The sequence below is a fragment of the Anarhichas minor genome, unplaced genomic scaffold (assembly GCF_050575085.1).
Source record: "Anarhichas minor isolate MPS153535 unplaced genomic scaffold, ASM5057508v1 ptg000058l, whole genome shotgun sequence".
NCBI classification, from domain to species: domain Eukaryota; kingdom Metazoa; phylum Chordata; class Actinopteri; order Perciformes; family Anarhichadidae; genus Anarhichas; species Anarhichas minor.
The window spans coordinates 7216267-7237515 of NW_027466504.1; the positions used below are offsets into that span (position 1 = coordinate 7216267).

General features: G+C 42.8%; 1 protein-coding gene across 23 annotated transcripts; it reads right to left on the reverse strand.

Moving 5' to 3' along the window:
- Positions 1–129: 129 nt before the first annotated feature.
- Positions 130–19371, reverse strand: lrrfip2 (leucine rich repeat (in FLII) interacting protein 2). 23 transcript variants are annotated; one of them, XM_076076553.1, is made up of 27 exons: positions 19209–19371; positions 17880–18040; positions 12773–12859; positions 12264–12323; positions 11573–11629; positions 11390–11428; positions 11139–11207; positions 10286–10333; positions 10127–10195; positions 9770–9859; positions 9228–9284; positions 8774–8827; positions 8586–8642; positions 8036–8107; positions 7661–7774; positions 7232–7273; positions 6856–6987; positions 6423–6494; positions 5386–5556; positions 5151–5243; positions 4640–4732; positions 3900–4001; positions 2514–2646; positions 2151–2321; positions 1983–2062; positions 1771–1875; positions 130–1011 (listed from the first exon to the last, which is right to left on the reverse strand). In XM_076076553.1, the coding sequence occupies exons 2-27, from the start codon at positions 17967–17969 to the stop codon at positions 901–903; spliced, it is 2268 nt and encodes a 755-aa protein (XP_075932668.1). In that variant the 5' UTR covers positions 17970–18040; positions 19209–19371; the 3' UTR covers positions 130–900. The 23 variants fall into 23 exon arrangements, with proteins under 23 accessions (XP_075932668.1, XP_075932669.1, XP_075932670.1 ...); XM_076076554.1 differs by lacking the exon at positions 19209–19371 and adding an exon at positions 18963–19116; XM_076076555.1 differs by lacking the exon at positions 11573–11629.
- Positions 19372–21249: the final 1878 nt, after the last annotated feature.

Consider the following 21249-nt stretch of genomic DNA (forward strand, 5'->3'; position numbering starts at 1 on the left):
CACGTGAGACGTTTGGAGGAAGCAGAGCTCTGTGAAGGAAATGAACACCGCCACGAATGTTTCCAAATACCTTCTGGACAATTACACTTGAAACACCTAAAAGCATGGAAAATGAAGGAAACCTGCAAATGTATTTCCATGACTGATGCTATAGTAACAGTCTCTTTATTCCAGTCACATGGTCTGTAACTAAAACCAGAGTAAGAAAAAGAAAAGATTCAGATGGTACACACTTCTGTAAATTACACATTTATTTTCAAGAAATCTTTTAAATATTTGAAAAATTTCAATGAAACCGCAGCAGAAACAGTTGGTTTTACATATTTTTCAAATAATGACTGCACCTTTTTAAATACATCTTTCTGTACCAGTTAAAAACAATTCTTGTTTCATTGAGCGGCGCGAACCCCAGGTCTCCTAGTGTGAAAAGGCACTTCACTGTGTGAGGGGAAGCTGGGAAGGTGCAAGGCCGGAGCAGCCGTGAGGGTTGAATAGTTTAAAAAGCATCATTATACTCATTCATGCAACTTATCAAAAAAACAAAAAACAGTACAGCCAAGCACCCAGCCAGAGAGATATATGACATCTCATGGATAACATGATGTAGTACAAAGCTCTGAAAAATTAAGTAGCGAGTAGAGAAATTTCCTCAGATCCATCTCCCAGCAACTTTATAGTTTTATTAGTTAAGTTTCTGAGTCATCCCTCCAAAAACACTACCAGACAAAACACACAGTTCAGTTCGTTGCCTGTGCTACAGTTGTTTTTTTTAAAGTGTTTTTGGTTAGCTACAATTCTTAAAGTGTTAACCCTAAAAATGGAAATGTGCTCCAGACGCAATATGGCAGTCAGAGGTCTGAGGGGCGAGTTTAAGGGCTTCTGTGGTGACGCTGCCTTGCCTCACTGCTGTGACAGGAGGGCGTTCCTGTTGGCTTTCATCTTCTCAAGGCGTTTTACTAGATGGTTGTTGGTCATCTCCATCTCCTCGGTCTTATCTAGAGCTGTGCGCAGCTGTGGGGGAAAAAAAGGGGAAACGGTTTTTATTTAATCTTAATTTAGCCTGGAAAGACCCATTGAGATCGGGGGCTCAATTTCGATGGCGCTGTGGTTCTGACTCCCACAGGCAGCACCCTCTACTGGACACTACGGGTAACACATTCAATAAGTCTTATAAATTACAAAACAATATAAAAACCACCAACCATCAATAATACATTGGAACATATCAATAATAACCAAGGATGTTATGGTTTTACTATTTAGAGCATTCATAGATCTCAACATCAAATCAATTCAACAAATCTTTGAATTTGCCCAAAAAAACAAGGGCCTTCAACTTGATGGTCTCTTGAAACTTACTCCAGCTTCTTGGTGCGCAATAATTAAAAGAAGTGTTTTCACAGTTCCGTTGTGACTTGAGGGACCGCAAGAGCTAAACAACCCTGACTTCTTGTCTGGTAGCCATTAGAATACCATGTAATGAGGGATGAATAGATGAGGGTCCGGTAGGAAGCAGGAAGTAGTTTAAAGCACAATTAACTAGAGACCGAGTACCCGATCACGATAGAGACAGGTGGAGACATTAATTAGCAGGAAGTGAGAACCTTGATTTCTGGAGAGGATACCGTCATACGCAAAAGGGGGAAATGATGCTGACAGCAGGTCAGTAGTGTTTAGACATTTGTGAATGACTGAACCAGCGATGGAGTGTTATATTCAGCCTTCTTCATTTCAAGTTTCATATTATAAAGCACTAGTCGGCGTCTTTACCTCTCTTTGAAGTTTCCTTTTTTCTGCTTTAAGTTCGTCTTCTACTTTCTCCGAGTTGTCTGCTGATGACTTGTACCTGGACACTTGCCCTTCAAGTCTGTTAATCTGGAAAATGGAGACAAAACATACTTAACTTCTTCATATCTGTATTAGATTTCTATAATTCACTACTACTATTATTTAGTTTGACAAGACATTTATTTTGAACTTACATTTTGTTCCATTGTACCCATTTCCTGTTCTGCCTTAGAAAGCTTGAATTTGTATTCACTAATCTGTCGGTTGGCATCTCCTACAGAGAAGAACAGAAACCAGTGAGTTTGAAAATACAAGTGTTCAAACAATCTGTGATCAGATACATAATTATAAGGCTAACTTACTCTGCATCTCTATAATGTGTAGGTCTGTACCGTTCTCCATCCTCTCCCCGTCTATGCATGTACTGTCCATCTTTGTGTGCTTCTGTCTCTCCTCCTCCAGCTGATTCCTCAGCTTCCTGATCTGAGCCAGCAGTTCATCTTTCTCCTCTGCCAACTTCCGTAGCCTGACATCTGCAAGACGGATGGAAAATACATTAAGCTGATGCAATTTACTGTAACATGGAGAATGCTGATTGTACAAACTGGAGTCGTCTTTCCCATCACAAGCTTTGGTGCTTGTAACCACTCACACCCCCATCAGATCAGTGTATTTAGCCTTCATGTGAAACGCTCATGTGGACAGGAGCAATATCCCCGACTCACCCAGCGGGCCCTCTCCTGCAGACTCCAGCACCTGGGCGGCCTCCTGGGAGACCACAGTGATTCCTGAGGACAGAGGCTCATGGTTGACATCTCCATTAGGAGTGCCGTCTGGGATGATGATCAGCCCATGTTTCTGTGGCGAGAGAACACACGTTATTGAGGACCGGTTCCACTCTCTCTGTTGGCCAAACACAGAACAGAGGATATGCACAGATTTCACTTTCTTTATATACTACAGCCCTCAGCATGCATGAGAGAAGACACAAACCAACAGTTCGATGAAAAATCAAAAACTTGAAAAAGTAAAAGGCCATGGTAAATGACAATGATCTGTAGGACGAACTGAACAGTCAGTTGTCTGTGGCTGTTCAAATGTAGGGTTGCACGATATACAGTACCGGTGGTTATTAAGGTTATTGGGCGATAAGCAAGAAAATGTAATTATTGTACATCAGAGATTGAAACAGTCTTGAGGTTATATTTTACTCTCGTCGAGTAATCTGCCAGTAGGGATGAACGGATGAACTGCTTGTGCGGTCTGCACGAGCCTTTGCAGAATTGTGACTTCTTCACCCGCCCTGCTCGCAGTAAACTCCCCTCTTAACCCGCAGCCATACGGGGGCTTCTTATGCCTCTAGCGTATCGCTATGAACCAGCTAAAAACTATGGCTGATTGTAAGTAACAGCCGAACACAATCAGCTATGTATCTTAAAATGAGTTCTTGTGGAACAGCCAGCCACCCCTCTCTACCAGACGGTGTTGATCTGCACAGCAGTGAGTGTCTTCACACCAGCAACAGAGCATGATGCCACAAGACTGTTGTAAACAAAAATAAGGGTCCCTGATACACATGTATATATGATGCATGTAGCTTAACACTGGCGGTCTAAAGTTGCATTAACCAAAGCCTGACGGCACAAACTAAAGACCCCCGTTCCTATTCTAAAGCCGTGTCTGGATTTAAAAACAAAAAAACATTCTGAATCTCTCGTACGGTTATTTGCAAATCATCTCTTTGGCATTGTTACCATGTGATAAACAAAAGCAGATGCGAACTACTGCGTGTCTACGTACAGTGACATTACATGCACACCCATTACAAATAAGAAATCCACCAGTAATTGGATATAGTACACTGTAGTCATGGTCAAGTATATATACACCAAATGAATTATGGAAAACCAGCCAGTAGTGAATCAGTTGTCAAGAAAATGAAATGGAAAGAAAAACAAAGACTGAGAAGTACAAAGTGCAACACAATAGCAGGTCTGATAGCATCTACTGGCTTAGTTCCAACCAAAAGGAAAAGTATAAAAAGCAGTTTTGGGGCCACCAACTCATTCCTCTGGTCTTGTATTTTCTGCTGGGACTTTAGGAAGACCTACCTCTCCTGCTTTGGCCTTCCCCTTGATGTCAGCAAGCTCATCTCTGAGCTCGTCTCTCTCATTCCTAATGCAATCAAAGTACTCTTTCTGCCTCTCTAGGGCCTGGCCACACAGACGAGAAAAGACAAGAGAGTGGAGAAGAGGCAGAGGAGAAGTTTGATCCACTGTGGACAGACATGCAACACCACAAGCTACAGCAAGACATCTCCCATGCACAAACATGAGGTGACTGTGAACATCACGCCAACAAAAAAAGACAAACAAACAAACACAGATGAGGAGATTAAGAGAGCAGGGACTGAAGATACAGAATCAGTGAGGAGGTCGATCCTTTTGACTTTGCACTTTGTGAAAACTACAAATAACTATGATGCTTTCATCACTAAGAGTCTGACTTCATGACCTAACCACAGGTGGAACATGCATGTCATGCTACAATAGTTATTTATTTTTAAGTTGACATTGCAAACTAAACAAAACAATTTCTATTCCACAGGCTGCCCACTGCAGACTTTAACACGGTGCCGGTGCACTTGCATTGTCAGCTGAGGTCGCGGGATCCAAACCGCCAACCCTGTTATTTCGACATGCAAAATTCCATACTGTGAATGTGTCCAGGTATGTGCTAATGCCTAAAGGATCTCCAACATGCAGAGACGGCATGAAAGGCAAAAGAGGTGGATGCACAATCATCTTTTGCCTCCCATGTTCTGTCGGAGCACCCCTGTGGGACCTCCTACCCCAATCTTTTTGTCCTTCCAGTTTATGGTTTCCTGCAGGTCAAACGCCTCTCTGGTGAGGGTGTCTAACTTAGTCTGCATTCGCTGGCTCTCCTGGAGCGGCGTTGGGAGCAGTGACAAGACGACAGTACAGGATAAGAACAGAATAATTGAATGGAACAAAGACAAAAAGGAGAGAAAATGCACATAAACATACGAAAATGAGAGAAAAAGGCACAGGCGAAACACGGTGAGAGGAGACTAATTTGAGGAGATTATGCTGAGACAGAAATGATGATTGAGAGTCAGATAGGACAATGAAACGGAGACAAACATCAGAAGGGACAGAGAGGACCTAGAGGCAGGCAAATGGCAATCAATCCTTATCAAGTTCCTGCAGAACAGAGCCTCCTCTGCAGCCTGCACAGAGGCACCAACACCTTTCAATGTGTTGACAGAATAGCAGTCCGATGTGCTCACGCTGGCAGAAACAGGTTTTTTTTTTGTTTTCCTAATGGGAGGGCGGCCTTACCTCTATCAGCTCATCTCTCTGGCGAATTCCCTCTTTCAGTTCGTCCTGTTTATGCTGCAGGACTGTACACGTGTGCTTTTGTCTTTGTAGTTCCTGAAACCATAGACGGAACATTTCAGCCACAACCCCACCATGTAAATATTTAGCATTTTTTACCTGCATGAAATAGATTCCTGACATGTGGTTTAATACTAAAATAAGCTTCGGATCTTTTCCTTTTAACAGTCAATTGCACCTTTGTCTTGTCTTCCAGCTCCCTCTTCATCTCAGCCGTTTGTTCCTCCATCTCCTCTATGACGTCCTTTAGTGTGTCCACTTGATAGATGAGGTTGCCTTTGTCGTTGTCCAGCTGTGCATTCGATACCATGGCTTTCTTATACTTCTCCTCCACCTCGGCAAGTGACTCCTGATAAGGGTGGGAGCATGTTAATAAACAGTAAATTGGTTTAAAGCTAAGCTCACACATGCAGTACATGCATCAGCTGGGCTCTCTGGTATAAAAACAATTCCTTTTAACAGACATTGGCCAAACATACTACACGTCTTTTTTTTTTTTTTATAAATGTAACATTGAGTAAAGGTATAATTCTGTACCACCTTTTGTGGAATTTTAAAACAGGTCATTTGTGACTAATATGTGGTGCTATTGATCACGTAATAATTAAAATGCGCTGAATCACTAGCAGGAGTGAAACAAGGCATTGGGGTGAAAAGGGGATCTGAAAGAGAGAACTACAAGTGAACAACCAGGAAACAAGATGGTGAAAAGTAATCTCGCTAAAGTGCATCAGCAGTATCACACTCTACCAAGAACACTAAGGGAGTCAGGTTTGTTAGTGAACTACTCTTATCAATAAAACATACAGTGTTCTTTCTAAGAGCGAGAAACCGCCGAAAGTGACTGCAGGAGTCAGCCAGAGGGTCGTCGTACACTGTGGGTGGTAGAAGAGCATCAGAATTGAAAGCATGGCTGTTATCGGTCAGCAGGAGGAGCATTTTAACTCTTCCTCTGAAACAATTTGAACCCAGTTGAATTGTGGGGATGTCTTCATTCAGGCCACGACCAGCAAGTTGGATCAAAACAGAAAGTGAGGGAAGATCATGCAAAAGAACGACCATACGCAATTCACTCTGGGAGCATGCAAAGACACGACTGTGGAGTTAGGAGCTACAGAGGGGTATGAGTGGGGAGGCAGAGGGGGGGGGGGGGGGGAGATAGTGACTGCTTCCAGAGAACAGGAGAAGGCATGCTGTGAGATCAAGCCCCTCTACCTTCAGCTCTTTAAGCCCTTGCATGTACCGCCCTTCTACATCCTGAATCTGGTCCTTTAGTTCATAGATATCCTGTAGAGCAGATGAAAGGAACGGTCGGGGTGAACTGGGGCATCAGAGGGGGGGGACGGGTTCAAGGGGAGAGAACAAAGCACCCGCGCTGCCATCTCAAAAACAATCTAGCTGGTATACACCTGACCAGGGCACCCAAGTTTAAAAAAAAGTTAACAAACAGTTAAAGCAGAGAGGGCACAACAGAGAAAATGCTATGGAAGGTTTATATGCAGAAGACATGTAGTAGCATCAAACTCTATAACAATGTGATGACAGACATCTGGTACAAGTACAATCGAATTCATATGAGAGCATTTTTTCGTCAGTATATACAGTAAACTCTATAGAAGTGTGACACCGTGTGTATTGTGCGCCTTACCCTAAGTTCACTCAGACTGGTGTCGGGGTCATAAGCGCTACCCGTGTCTGCGCTGCTCCGTCGTGACGAGGTGCCACCCAGTGATGCTAACGTGGCTGCCGAGAGGCCCGGGGTGGCACATCGGGAAGACGGCTGAGAACACAAAGTACCACAAAACTCCAGTCAGTAAAAACAGCGCAGCACAACTCAGACAGGTTATTCAACACCATCACCTGATATTGGGGGCCCTTAAGTGATCCTGCCCAATGCAAATCCTCATAGGATAGGCATAGAAATCAACTTATTGTTCGGTGTGAGATTAAACTTACTGACTACTGCGTTGCTCAGTGAAGAATTTGAACGCAAGAAGTAAAAAGCTAAATCATGATGCACTCACCCGACTAAAATCTGTATACTGCTTGTCACATTTGTCGTCCAGCTGAAATAAAGAGAAGAAATATTATAAAAACAGATCAGTATTTTGAGAAGACCCATCCTGTGATGTCATGCTTGGAGTCGTTTCCGCATCTGTAAATCAGGGAGTTAGTTCAGGAGTTAGTAGGAGTCTTGGATAAGTGCTGCATGTTCACAGATCATAAAGAGTTCACAACCAAACGAAACACTGTGAGTGAGTGAATCACACCACTATTAAAAGAAGATTTCTTTCTTTCATGCTGCTGCTGCAGTCACATCCACTTCAGTTGAACTTAAACCACCTAACGTATTTATAGTCAATAAAAACACACGGTGGGATGAGTTTTGAAAACCAAATCTTTCACCATGCATCACTGGGGTTGCACTTCTCAGCCCACTGTTGTGAACTTACAGCGTCCAAATCCGGGATGCTCAAATCATCAAAGTCAGACACAATACTGCCTCTCCGGTTGGTGCGGCTGAAATAATCAGCAGCCGACTCACTAATGTCCGAGAAGTCAGACGACTGCTTACAACACACAGAGGAGGAGGAGTGAGGTATGGACAGAGAAACAAAGAACAACAGAGGGCCAAAGAGTGAAGACCATCAGTGAGGAAAGAAACAGAATATACAGTCAGAAGAGAGCACTGTTCAAAGGTCAAGGAGTTTAAATGGCTCTTGTGCGGTACAATAGAATGAAACAAATAGTTTGCAAAGCTTAGATTACTACAGTGATAGAGTAGAACATCAGTCTAGACTTCGTACAGCCCGGTCCCTACAGCTCACCACACTGTCCCTGCGGCCTCTGCTGAAGCGATCCTGGGACACGCTGCTGACAGTGTCGTCATCAGAGGAAGACTGAGAGGAATACGCACACACATAAACACGCACAAGATGAGGAGTCAAAGTAACGTAGGATGGACACATGCCCGAGGCTTTCTACGACACACGCACTTGTTCAAAACAGCAATCCGTAGACATCCAGTAGCAGTCTCTGTATTGAACAGATTATTGGATTACTCTAAAGACTCACACTATACGGAAGGCTGATTCATGCAATTAGGAACATTTCGTCAAATACACCAACTGGAGCAAAGTTAGATAAGACAATCTTGCTACAACATCTTAGCCTGCACAGCACTCCTTAATACACACACTTTGATGTCAATCAACAATGCTGTTCCCTAAAGCAGGCTGTGGGTGATCAACACCGTCCCTATGGAGGAGGGAGGCCTGCTGTTGAGAGGGGGCGAGGGGAAGCTTGTTAATAGCGGGCATCTGTGTGCGTGGTGTAATCTGACATCATGCGGGGGTGGCGGTGGTTTGAGGTGCTCACCACGGGGCTGCTGCGGGTGGAGCTGGCTCTAGAGGAGTAACAGCTGTATTCAGAGGGCTGCGGATGGGAGGAGGAGGACAGCACAAGGGATCAACATGAGGACAGATGTCAGGCCACATGCACAACGGTTAGCTGCTGTGGTGGTGACATTGCTTTAACGCTGTTTGACAAACATTCAGAAGACTTACAGGTCTTGAAGTGTATCCCGAGCCGCCAAGACCGGCGTCGTTGCAAATAGAGGCCTGAGGGCACACGTGGGAGACAATGCAGGGCTCAGCAACACAGAGGGGGGGGGGGGGGGGGGAGCATGAATCTTTGGCGCACTAGCTAAGTAGACAGACTCTCTGGGCCATGCAATAAACAGAAAAACTCTGCATTTCAAAACATGAAGTAGGCCATTTGTTTCAGTGCTCTACAACAAAAGCCCTGGCTTCACGCAAACTTCTGCCTTATCTAAATGAAGCACCAATCTCTGGCCACTGCCAAGTGCTCAGAGTGTCCAGGAGCTAAATATAAGCAGTCCCAGCCACCCTGAGCATCCTATCAGATGTATGTGGCCACGAGAGGGGGGGAATGTTTACTTCTGAAGGCAACATGAGGCATGCAGAGAGACATTGGCGACTCAAGTGGACGGAAACTGACCATGCTGTAGCTGCGAGGCAGCCCCGTGCCAACGGTGGAGGAGGAAGAAGTAGTGGCCTGTCAGAGAGGAGGGGAGCCGGGAAATGTCAGTTTAGAGGACAGAGGAAAGCTGTGCTTGGAGTGTGAGAGACTAAAGAGCTGCAGAAAAGGGAAACAGGATGAATGTGTCGCTGAGCTTGTAACTTTTAGGGGGAAAAGTGTTGAGGAGCAGGGGGGGGGGGGGGGGGGTCAGGTGACACTGTGGAATGTTTTAATACTGGTGAAGAACCACCTTTGTCAGTCAGCAAGTAATCTACGTAAATTCAAATGATCACAAGAACTGCTTCACAGGGGTAAACTACACCAACCTCAAAACCATGATTTTCTCTTTGCCTTTATGACACAAACAATGTCTCTTATTGCAGTTATACAACACGTTTGTTATGCATATAAATGTCCAATAAACTAGACCATGCAGATAGTAGTATACTGCTTCAACTGGCTCTGATCAGCCTGTGTATGAAAAGGGTTGAAAGTTGGACAGCACTGTCAGGGGGACCGACCCGAGGCCGATAGGTGGAGGTGGAGGGAGGAGGCGTTGGTTTTGTCTTCGTTAGGCTGGAGTAGTTCCTTTGATCGTGGTAAAGTCCAGTCTGGAAGGGTAGTAACATAACGTTGACCTCAAACAAACACCAACATAACAAATTGTATCCTCAAGGGTCAGACTACTATCTTTTTCAGACACACTCAACATGGCTTGGCCAACATCTATGTGACACTTCACAAGACAATAAATAGTCAATCTCATCACGGGTAAAGTCGATCAGCAGTAAATCATCACGGCAAGCCACCATCATTAGTCGACACTGCCTCCATGCTTAAGGCTGCAGAAGACACACAAACACTAGGGGTACACTGACCAGCAGGTCTTTCTTCGAGGAGCTGGATGAGGCCCTTTTATGGCCGTACAGGTCACTGTACACAGAACTCTGTTCAACCCACAACAAAAATTAAAAATGAGGCAAAAGGACTAGAGGAAGAAGCAGTGATACACAGCTGATCATCACATAGGTACATACAGTGGAGCGGGAACTCTTGAGGGTGGAGCTAGAGGAGAGGCCATCAGACTGAAGAGAGAACAGGAGTCACAAGAATTACAATGATTAAACAGCTGGGAAGCCGTTAGGTGCGTGCTAGCAGAAACACACTCCACGCGTCTCACCAACAATATGTTAGTTGTTCAACAGGCGACAAGTAATCCAACACGCAAGCAAACGCTGCATTTCTATATGACCTGTCAAGAACAAAAACATCTGTAAGTGTCACTCTGACAATTATGGTGGTTGTGTGTTATTATAATGTTGAAAACACAGTCAGCCTTAAGTTTGTTGTATCAACCGGTGCAAATGCAGACGCTGCCTACGTAATCCTGGTGAAAACAGCTTTGAGTTTCTGTGTTTGATGAGAACTGCACTAAATGTCTCGTCAAGGTAAACATTCTCAACACTTTAAAAGCTGAACATTCTATATCAAAGTTTAGTGTCAGCTCATCAGAATCACACAGCAAAGCATTCAAAGATGATTCAGGGAGAAATTCATTGTAGAGAATAAAGTACAACAGACAGTGGCTTCAGTGACACGTCTCTCTCCAGGTATAACCTAATCTGTCGTAGGTGAATCTCCGATATGAAAAGAGAATAACTGGAGCAGAAGTAGATGAGCCAGACGAAAGGAAAGTGGAAACACCAAGGAAATTTGGAAATCTTAAATCAGCTGTTTGTATCCGAGCACATCCTTTTGACTCAGAGTGAATTCTGCTTTGCACGTTAAAGTTAGCCAGACATGAACTCCAGTTACATGCTGAGAATCAGTTCATCCAATCAATCAGTTGCCAAACTCCACACGTATACACATTGTGCACTCACAACGCACCAACACATCTTTTCTATGGGAACTGGATCGACTGTTAGACCCCAAGTCACGTGTTGCTGATGATGTTGACTTCAAATTAAAAACAAAAAGAAAAGCAAAGATTAGGGGAAATCTTCACGTTCCAACCATTTTATGAAATGACGCAAAGCACTTCCCTAACAAGGACAATGGCTTTTCTCACATCTGTGTGACCCTGTGAGAGAGCAGTCTTAATAAAAGAAACTTCCAGAGATTTATTATGCATTACGCACCCTGTAGCTGCGGACTGACATGACATCATCATCCAGCCCCTGTTGGTGTGGAAACATGGAGTCACAGCAGAGAAGCAGACAGAGAGGAATATGTCTGATGAGACATTAACTGCAGGATTAAAGGAGAAAAGAAGAACGGAAACACAGGCAGACAAAGAGGAAGCGTGTGGGGGAGATACAGACCCGGCGATGACGGCTGGTTATACTACTACTAGAGCCTCGGGCTTTTTCTGAGTCAGCCTGGAGTGAGGAAGGAAAGTTGGGAAAGATTACAGAGTGAAAGTAGAGCGGCAAGGTCACTGCAACGCTCAACAGTTGCTAAGCAAAGACCAAAACATGCAAAACAACTTTGGTGATCATGTTTATAACCAAAAGGATGTCAAACAATTGCAAATGTTATCCGCTTCAAGCATGGCAGCAGCAAGATTAGCGATACACAAAAACAGGTAATATTGCACATTTGTGTCTCATCTGTTTTTTTTTTTTAAAGGCAACAAGACTGCACCCAATGAAACCTCTGCTTCTCTTTCTTGCATCAAAACACAGAGATCCATTGCATGCAAAAGTTGTTCATCAACATTCAACAGCCTCCATCCTTTCTGAAGCAGCTGGAGGAGTAAAACTTAACGTCCAAACCGCCTACTTGCTTGCAGACTCACCCACCCTAAATAAAGTCAAAGGCCAATGCATGCTCTATGAAAACACACAACCACAGATTACAGTGTCTCCAAAGCAAATACATATTTCTACAGTGAGGTGCAGTGTAGTCTGGGAGTCAAGTGGAGCTAAATGGTCAGGCTTGACTGGGGCTCAATCCCACACAACAGGCCGGGTTAGTGGAGTGAGCGGCTGCAACCCTCTCGTGCTCGCCTACCATCCACTGGTGGATCTGACCCCATTTTCTGTTGCCACTGCTGGAGGAGAGGCAAGAACGCTGGGCAGGGGGAGACGTGCCAGGAAAAACCAAAAACATACAATCATACTTCACTCAAAACTGCTGAAACGTAAAAAAAAAAACTGGGTGACATTCACTTCAGGAATAGAACTTTTGGTTTCATCTGTGGACATGCAGCACTTTCATTTTTCTTCCTGTGGGTATATATTTATGTATATGAACAGTCAGATTAATCTAAAAATGTCTTTTAAGGCATAAGGCCAAGCAGCTCCTCTGCACTATGGAGGCAGATGAGTAGCTTGCCAACACGGAGTCAGTTAATGTGGCAACTGTCCCAAATAAATAAATAAAGGAGAAAACAAGGCCAGTTTCCATATTCAATCTCCAGTTGATCTGTGCTGAGAGCAGCAGTTATGGTGCATTGGCTCCCTTGATGGGTAGACGGTGCATCTTTGCCGATGAGATCCACTTTGTTTGTTTTTTTATACCTCTTTCTGCTGCCGCTCAAGTTCCTTCATTCGAATATCCCTGGCCTCCGCTCGAGCCGCCCTCTTGGCTGCAAGCCTCGCCTCCGCCTGTAAGACACAACATGAACACACTTGTTAGCCATTGCTGGAAACTCGTAAAGGTGCCTTTCTCTGGAAGACACACCCAGTGAGTGCAAAGGAAAAAAACCCAAAAACAAAACACAATGAAGGGAATATCTTCAATCAACAACCAATCACACAGTAGGATGTACATGAGCCCTGTATATGGATGTACATCCCTGTATATAGGCAGCCCACTGCTCCCTATATACAGGGATGGGTCAAATGCAGAAGTCAAATTTCGTGTATATGTATATGACAATAAAAAGGGTTTCTATTTCTATGAGTCTCCTGTAAGAGAAAGGAGACCGTGGAAAATGTACATTTCTTCATGGTTGATAAGCCCAGCTTCTTTCACTAGCTGGAAACTAATTAATGATTAGGTTGACTTTATGGAAGCGCTCCATGGTTATAACATTGTAGTTTATTGTTTAGTTATATCAAACAAATCAAAAAAACAAAATGAAAAAAGAAGCAGAACTGCTTTGTTTTCTCATATATACACAATCTAGTGGAGAGGACAGTTATGTGCAGCATCAGGATAATGTGTCATGTGTAGAATAAAATGTATTTACTTACTATAGAGAATACTGCCTTTTAAATGCTCAATACAACAGAGCACACAGAGACTTGTTGGTGACCTCACACTAGGAATAATGCAGTTACCTACAACTGTACAGGTACCTCTGTACAGGTACCTCCGTATATGTTGGTACAGAAATGCCAAAGATATATTTGAGGTCAATTAGAAACAGTTACTAAGTCACAGTTCACCCACCAGAGAGCAGTAGAATTGTTCCACTGAACACATTCATAGGGTTCCTTATAAAAAAAAAATGCTTGTTCATCCTTAACGTAAAAATATATTAATATTGGCTGATGTATTACGATGATTAAATGTTTTACTCTCAAAAAATATTATAAACTTACTAAATCAACTATTGGTCAGGATAGAATATGGACAGTATAAATTCTCCACAGAGTTCACACTGTACCGTGTGCCCTCAGCTGACCAGTTTAGTCCGTGAGCCACAGCTCTTGGGACGCCTCATCACCAACATGTGCTAACCATCAGTTCCAGGAGGGCTGACGTACAGACCTCACGGGGGAGATGCCAATAGTGCACAAACAAACTGACAGAGGGGTTCAGGATCAAGAGAAAACAGAGTGTGGTTCTGCACAGTCGATAAACACAGAGGCAATTTCAGAACTAGCTGAACCTATAGCACAAACAAGTGGGACGCAAAGACAAACTCCTCTGGGGGCCAGGAGCTCAGCACAAGGAGCTAATTTAGGCAAACGCCTCCACAGCCCTGAAGAGTCACACAGGTGACTATGTATACTATCCTTCCATCACTTCCATAATACCATTTACACGCTCTGAAACTGAACATCCCACCAACAAAGAACGGCACGCTTGCTTCTGGAGCACAGGCCTTTATCTGTTGTTAAAAGACAGTCCATAAATACAGCATGTGGTGTACTGTGTACAGTATCGCACAGCAGACAAACACTGTCAGCATTCCAGCAACTTCTTATCTGCACTGCCAGAATAGAAGGCCGGTGTGCATAGGCTATTCCTGTTTCAATACCAGCCTGGAGTGAACGAACACCGTTTTATAATAATGATGAACAACCACCCAAATTCAGGTTATTTTTGCCTACACGCCTAGTGTTGCGTAAAAGGAATAAAAGTAAAGTTGGGGTGATGAGTGAGGTACAGTAATACCCATTTAGTAGCCAATACATAAATCTTAAATTCCATCATCACTAATGACTTATATCGAATGATTTGTGATTCCTTTTTTGTGTACTATGTAAGATTTTCTTTTGTAAAACTGCATGAACACCTACGGTTAAATGCCCTTTTGTGAATGAACGTTCGTGCACTGTGGGGTAATTCCTACGGCCGCTCTGTGTGATTTTGGAATCTAACTGACGGCCAAACATTTAAACTTGGTACAAGGTATAAAAAATAAAAATAAAAGTACATATGCGAGGGTATGAAGAGAGAGCAAATGAGAAAGCGAGCGACACGGCTGGCCCTGTGCTCTGCACCTGTTGAGCAGTCTGACAGTATGACCCGCTATGCACAGCAGCACAGCTGAGCGCTCTGTCTCTGTCCTATCTATAGCCCGGCCCATCCGGCCCCGGCTCCGGCTCTCTGACGGCGATATCATGAGGCTGGAAGGGTAACCTGAGCAGCCGAAGTTCACCATCAAACACACCTACAGCAATCTGGGCAGTAAGAGTCCAGCAATTCTCTATGAGCTCATCTGGAGCGCTCCCAACAATGAATTGTGTATACTGAGCTAATACCCCGGTTAGGGCAGCACCAATGAAATCAAATTAAATGAATTAAACTGGTAGGAAATAAGCTTGCAATAGGTATATTAAAAGAAAGGTGCTGATATGTAAACAGAATGCTTCAACATCAATGAAACATAATACAGAATTGTATCTAGCAATAAACCCTGGCAGGTTTAACGACAAATACACTGCTTATTGCTAAATCAACAAGTTACTTCATTATATAGACATCAAAAAGCGAAGACATACTACTACACACAAATACAAAAACATAGATCTTCAGCTTTAAAAAAAATAAAAATAAAAATAGGCCTGCACAGTCACTCCATCTTATGTTAACAGCTTAACTTTGGTCTATTTTGCAACATTAAAATGACACCAGACTAATCCTTGAAAACATTCATTGCTTGCTTCTAATACGACAAAAATTTTAAATGTCCAATAAAATTCAACTAGTGTTAAAAAGCTTGCATTGACAGGGGGATGAAGTCTGATCAAACAGGTAGTCCTTGTCCATCAGTTGTTCAAACACTAAGATGTTCTCTGTCTGCCGACAGTCTACAGAGAGAGAGAAAGTGAAAAACTTTCCATTGCAATAATGACTTGATATCACAAATCATATGAACTATGAACTATAGCTTCCACACACAGACACACACACACACACGTCAATGATTGCCATGTTCAAGTACCATTCGCTCCCTTAGATCCTAATCTGAGGGACAACGGGAATGAGATGATCATCTAATTCTAACACATGGCGACTGTCAGATTACTAAGCAAGCTGCTGGTGTTCAGAAGGACTGAGTGGCCAGAAATGGAAGAGGCCTCAGAACTGAGCTGGGGAAGGTGTAGGCTCAAATTCACAGTCATTCTCAGCAGTGATTGGTGCCAGGCGCAGGCAGGCAGTAACTCTTCCTAACCAGGCACAGACAACACAAGGCAGAAGCTGCAGTGTTTTGAAGATTTGTTTGAGAGGCTGGCGGGTTAGACACTGACCCCTTGAGCGCCCTGCACCGTTGATCTAATCTCCGCTTTGCTCCACAAAGAGATTCAAATTCAAAACCTGACTGGGAGGGTCGGATGACTCATGTTTCTATGACCGGCCTGCATGACTATAAAGAGAGCAAATGGAGCCGTTGTGCTTAGTGCCCAAGAGTGAGAAACTGCACAGATTAAAAAAAAAAAAAAAGTATTCTTAAAATGGGCCAAGGCAAATATTTAAGCGAAGACAACTTATCCAGTGTTACATTTCTACCTGTAAAAACAAGAAACAATGTGACCATAAAGCTTCAAAGACAATCTGCAGATAATGTGGCTTTTTCCCCCCCCCCCTTACACCTGCAATAAAAAGAGACATTAAAACTCTGAAAACTGATCTTTGCATTTCATGTTGTTGGCTACCTCACTCTGAAAAAAGGCAAAGGAATGGCAGCCCTGCTGTGGAACAAAATGGAATAATCCCAGGGCATGTCGTTACAGGCTAGGCAGCTTCTCTCCCCCAAATGAAAACACTACAAGTCAAGTCAATCTCTCGGTGGTCCAAACCAGCTGTCTCCACTCACTTGAGCTGAAACACAGTAACCATCGGAACCTGAATATCCACATTTAAGTATATGCGTCAGAGTCCCATTTGCTGACACGACTATGACCGCCACGTTTCAAATCAAACACACGGGTGTTAAATGGAGAATTTAGCAAGCAAGCCTAACACGCGACACATTATTCAGCAGTTTGCATTTGAATCTGAAATTGCTCCCAATATTCAAGAAATCTACCCAGAGCTGTTCACAAACAGTACCGACGACAAATCCTATTAAACTGCAGAGATAGTCAGAGTTCACTTGATTACCAGAACTGCTTATGTTTACGCCATCACTTGTTAGTCGTCCCAATATATCCCTGTTGTAATGAATAGTTTGGTTTTCAGAAGAACACAAAAAAGAATCACAATCCACTAATGTTTGAAAGATACAAATATAGTTGAATAATTTACCCAATCTTTAGAAAAACAAATTACCTGGACATGATAAAGAATAATGTTTTCTGCAAATATTAGGGAAAAAACAAACAACCTGTCTGGCACAAATTGCCAATCCCAAATTGACCATATTTAGATTTTTTCCAATCCATTTATTTGAGTTCTTCCGAGTCAATTTCATAAATAATACTTTCGTTTTTTTAGAAAGGTATCACAAAATAGAAACACTTAACATTTAGAAGACGGTCAAAGCATTTTGTGTGTAGTTAATGATACAACGTTGACTATAGATGCAACTGAAAATAGCCCGTTTAAACATTAACGTTTTCAAGCTTTGGCAATACATTACATTTAGGTTTTAGCTAATAAGGGCTCACTTTCAGCCCCAGTGCAGTGTCAGCCACTAATATTCATTAATGCATATAATGGTTTCATCTGTATAGTCATGATCCCTGTGTTTTAAACAGAATGGTGCTGTGATGGGGCTGCTGCACAAATTAACGACATCCGAGGCTGACAAAGCAATCTTCCACCTATGCTTAAAAAGCCCATCATCTGGAGAAGGATAAACAAGACAATTTGAGCAGGATAAAAATTACATTAGAATTGATTAAACATTGCATGAATAGAGCAATGTAGGGAGAATATAGCCTAGATTCATTCCACTTTGACCCAAATTAGAAAAAACAGGGTGTATATGATGGAGTTTGAACTTACCTCCCGAGCAATGCTACTCAAAGCCTCATCCTCTGCTGAGAACCGGTCTTTCACGGGGGCACGCTTTCTACCAGAGCCTTGTGTCCCCATGTTGCCTCTGCAACTGTAGCTCCACCAATGATGTGCAAGGCCAGAAAATACACAGAAGCGTATGTCGACAGCTACAGGAAAAAAAGCAGAGACAAAAGAAGCGTATTCTAATAGTCTGTAAACAAAGCTAAGTTAGGGAATAATGTGATGTGCATTCTTCAGTTTCAACTACATTTCATAGAGTATGATTTTATTCACGCCAATCTCACCAACAACCCATACACTCCCCATCTCCCATGAACCAGCTTTAACGTGACATGCAGGACCACTGCATCCTTATAATTCAGCATTTGAACACAACATTCAAATAAACAACAGCTACTGATGTTTACAGAGGGAATGAGTATATAAAGCTATACATTTGAAAATGATCTGAAACCACGATTGTTTACTGGCTTGCATTAGCTGGTTTTATAGTATTCTTCATCATCGACATGATAATGTATTTGAGGTCTTGACAATATTAGTGAGATCACAGTAACAAAAGAGCACTATAGCTTGCTGGTAAAGACAGGGGGAACACGCCTAGTTTAGAACCCAGCTGAGTCAGAAGACACAAGAGAGACGAGCACTCATTGAAGACGTTTGATGATCTGAACCCCGTGGAGCCATAAATCAAATTTAATAGTTTGACCACCTCAGCGTCCCTTGCTAACAAATCAATGATAAGTCATGGTCAATATACAACAAGATGATAAGTTACGTAGCTTACGTTATTCAACCATCTTCAGCTAACTTACTGAAACGTTAACTCGGACAGTTTTCCAACCACAGACAAATCTAACAATATACCTAGACCATGGCCATAGGAAAGGGATAGAGTTAGGTTAAAAGGTATCTCAATGTACTGCCCTGTGAGCGTTAGCTAGCTAATTATGCTAACATTTACGTTGACTAGGGTTAGCCAGCTCAACTGTATGCTAACTAGAGGTGCTAGCGTTAACTAGCATTTCGTCCTCTCGGAATTCTCGTTAAAGAGTTAGCTAGCGTCACCTTTTTAGGTTATTCCTCCGCCACCGCTGAAGCGAGCGCTTTACAAAAACGAGAACTATCCACACATGTACGTTCCCCAGCAATGACCCCCAGCACCGACGACTATCTCTGGGAGCCAACGCTGATCTAGCTGGGTAGATAGCTTGGCTAGCCAGTGGGGCTAACCTCGACTCTCCTGAGAGGCAGACAGGGCAAACTGGCATTGATCCTCCCGTCATATTCCCCATCCCAAATATGTAACGTTACCTCCGCGACACCTTCAAATCAACCGCGACACTGCCAAGGCGTTGTCCCTTTCTCCAGGAGGTTTAGGGGAGAGCCATTCAGAGATTGGTAGTGTTTTTGTCCACACTGACAGCTGTCATCAGTCCGCCTTTCCAGCGCTTTTCACTGCCCGGTGGTTAGATCCAAAGGTCCCGGATGTTGGGAAAAATTAGGGTGTGATGCTGCCTTCATGGCCCGTCAGACACGTCGTAATGCCAACTGTTATACTCGACTGGGAGAGAGCGGTTTTCCATTGAGTGATAATGAATAGGTCTGGTATAATAACATGCTGAGTGACTTTCCACTGTTTTAGATTAAGGGGCTGACAGCATTGAAATTGGAAACAAGTAATGACGTTAACTGCTGGTATTATTGTGACTATATGAATACTCGACTGTAATGCACAATTATAGTTCGTGCGTGGACCCATATAACAGACTTATATTAATCTTTTTTAATTCCATGCAATCACAAACAACACAATTCATTTTGTATTACAGGTCGCAAAATATGCCTAGTTAATCAATTATTATATCACCTGTTATATTGTATAAAGCTTAAAATTCTATATTGCTGATCAACTTATCTTGTTTATTAAAGATCCATATACCTTTGACACTAAATCAAAAGAGGATGGCAAAAGCAGTCTGCTTTGTCGGCTAATTACATTTTGTCCAGAAGAGGGCAGTAATGGATAATGAATTATTCTTGGTGGCATACCATATTTAAACAATGTCGTTACGCCTCATTTAAATAGATATGCTCAAAAATAGAATTGCAATCAACCACCACAATGAAGCACATAATCCAGTGTGGACTGCTGGTTTCCTGATGATGTTGTTAAGATTTTGCTTTTTTATGGTGGTGAAGTTGAAATATTTAAAGTAATCTATAGTAGAGTATTTTGGCAAAGTAAGAAATTAGAGTCTGACATTTCTACCAACATGTATGCGTGAGTGCAGCACAGCAGCATAACAATGCAAGCAGTACAAGCATTATGTATGCCTCATCTCTTGTAGATTTTGTTTGTATGTGGTAACCATAACACAGGTTACATTTAAACAATTCCAGACATACACTCACAAACCCACTCAGTTGCTGTATTATTCTCCCTCATCATAGCTAATGACTGTTTTGTCTCTGATCACCCCTTTTTTTTGTTTGCTACCGTGCAGACAGAGTTTACTGGAGTCTTAACCCAAAGACACCATCAGCCAAACTGTCTCCATGCTGCCACTCCTGGTAAACTTTCGATGTAGTCATCATTTTAAGCTCTAATTAACCATTGTTTACAGTCATAATAATAAACGATCACATCTAAATTGGCAACAGATGCACAACACTGGATTCAGCTATGCAGCTGCTAATCAAACTGTAATAATAGTAATTACAAGTCTATGGCCTTTCAGTTTCAGTGGTGCCTGAACAGACAGTCCTCATTTAAAAATAGGGGAAAAAATATTTTATTAACATACATAACATTATGAAGTTCTTTTTGAAAATTGGTACTGGCTCTGTGAATATTATTGGACAAGCTATAGTGGAGAAAAACAGGAGGCCTAAGGCATCCAGACAGTGCTTAATTGTGTTTGTCTAGGTTTATGGCCCTTTTAACTCATAAACATTTGGCTTGTTTTCCTGGGACAGACAGGCATGTACTCAGCTGCACCAAACCTGAAAACTCTCCACGTCTTTCTCTTGAGTATCTTTTGTCTTTGTTAATGTTCTCCTCATCTGTTACAGTCTCACCATAAACAGTGGGCTTTTTGTGTGAGCATAAGGGTGGATTTGTATAATTTTGGATGGCATGCACCACCGGTGGTTGGAAGCGCCTCCCACTGCGCTAACAGGACTGGCTCAATTGTTAACTGGTCTGTCTTTAAGCCTGACTCTCCACAGAAAAAGGAGTAGAAACCATGGAGCCCCAACTTGTAATTACCCCATGGAGGGCAATGCTCCCTCTCTCCATCTCCTCTGGAGCCCTTTGAAGATGCTCCATAGGGAGTTGGTTGTAATCAGGACA

Coding starts and splice junctions, on each gene's coding strand:
- lrrfip2 (XM_076076553.1), bottom strand. CDS start 17,969: ATGGGGACACAAGGCTCTGGTAGAAAGCGTGCCCCCGTGAAAGACCGG. Junction 12,860..17,879: donor TGAGTAGCATTGCTCGGGAG/GTAAGTTCAAAC, acceptor TGTGTCTTACAG/GCGGAGGCGAGGCTTGCAGC. Junction 5,244..5,385: donor AGCTGGAAGACAAGACAAAG/GTGCAATTGACT, acceptor CTATGGTTTCAG/GAACTACAAAGACAAAAGCA.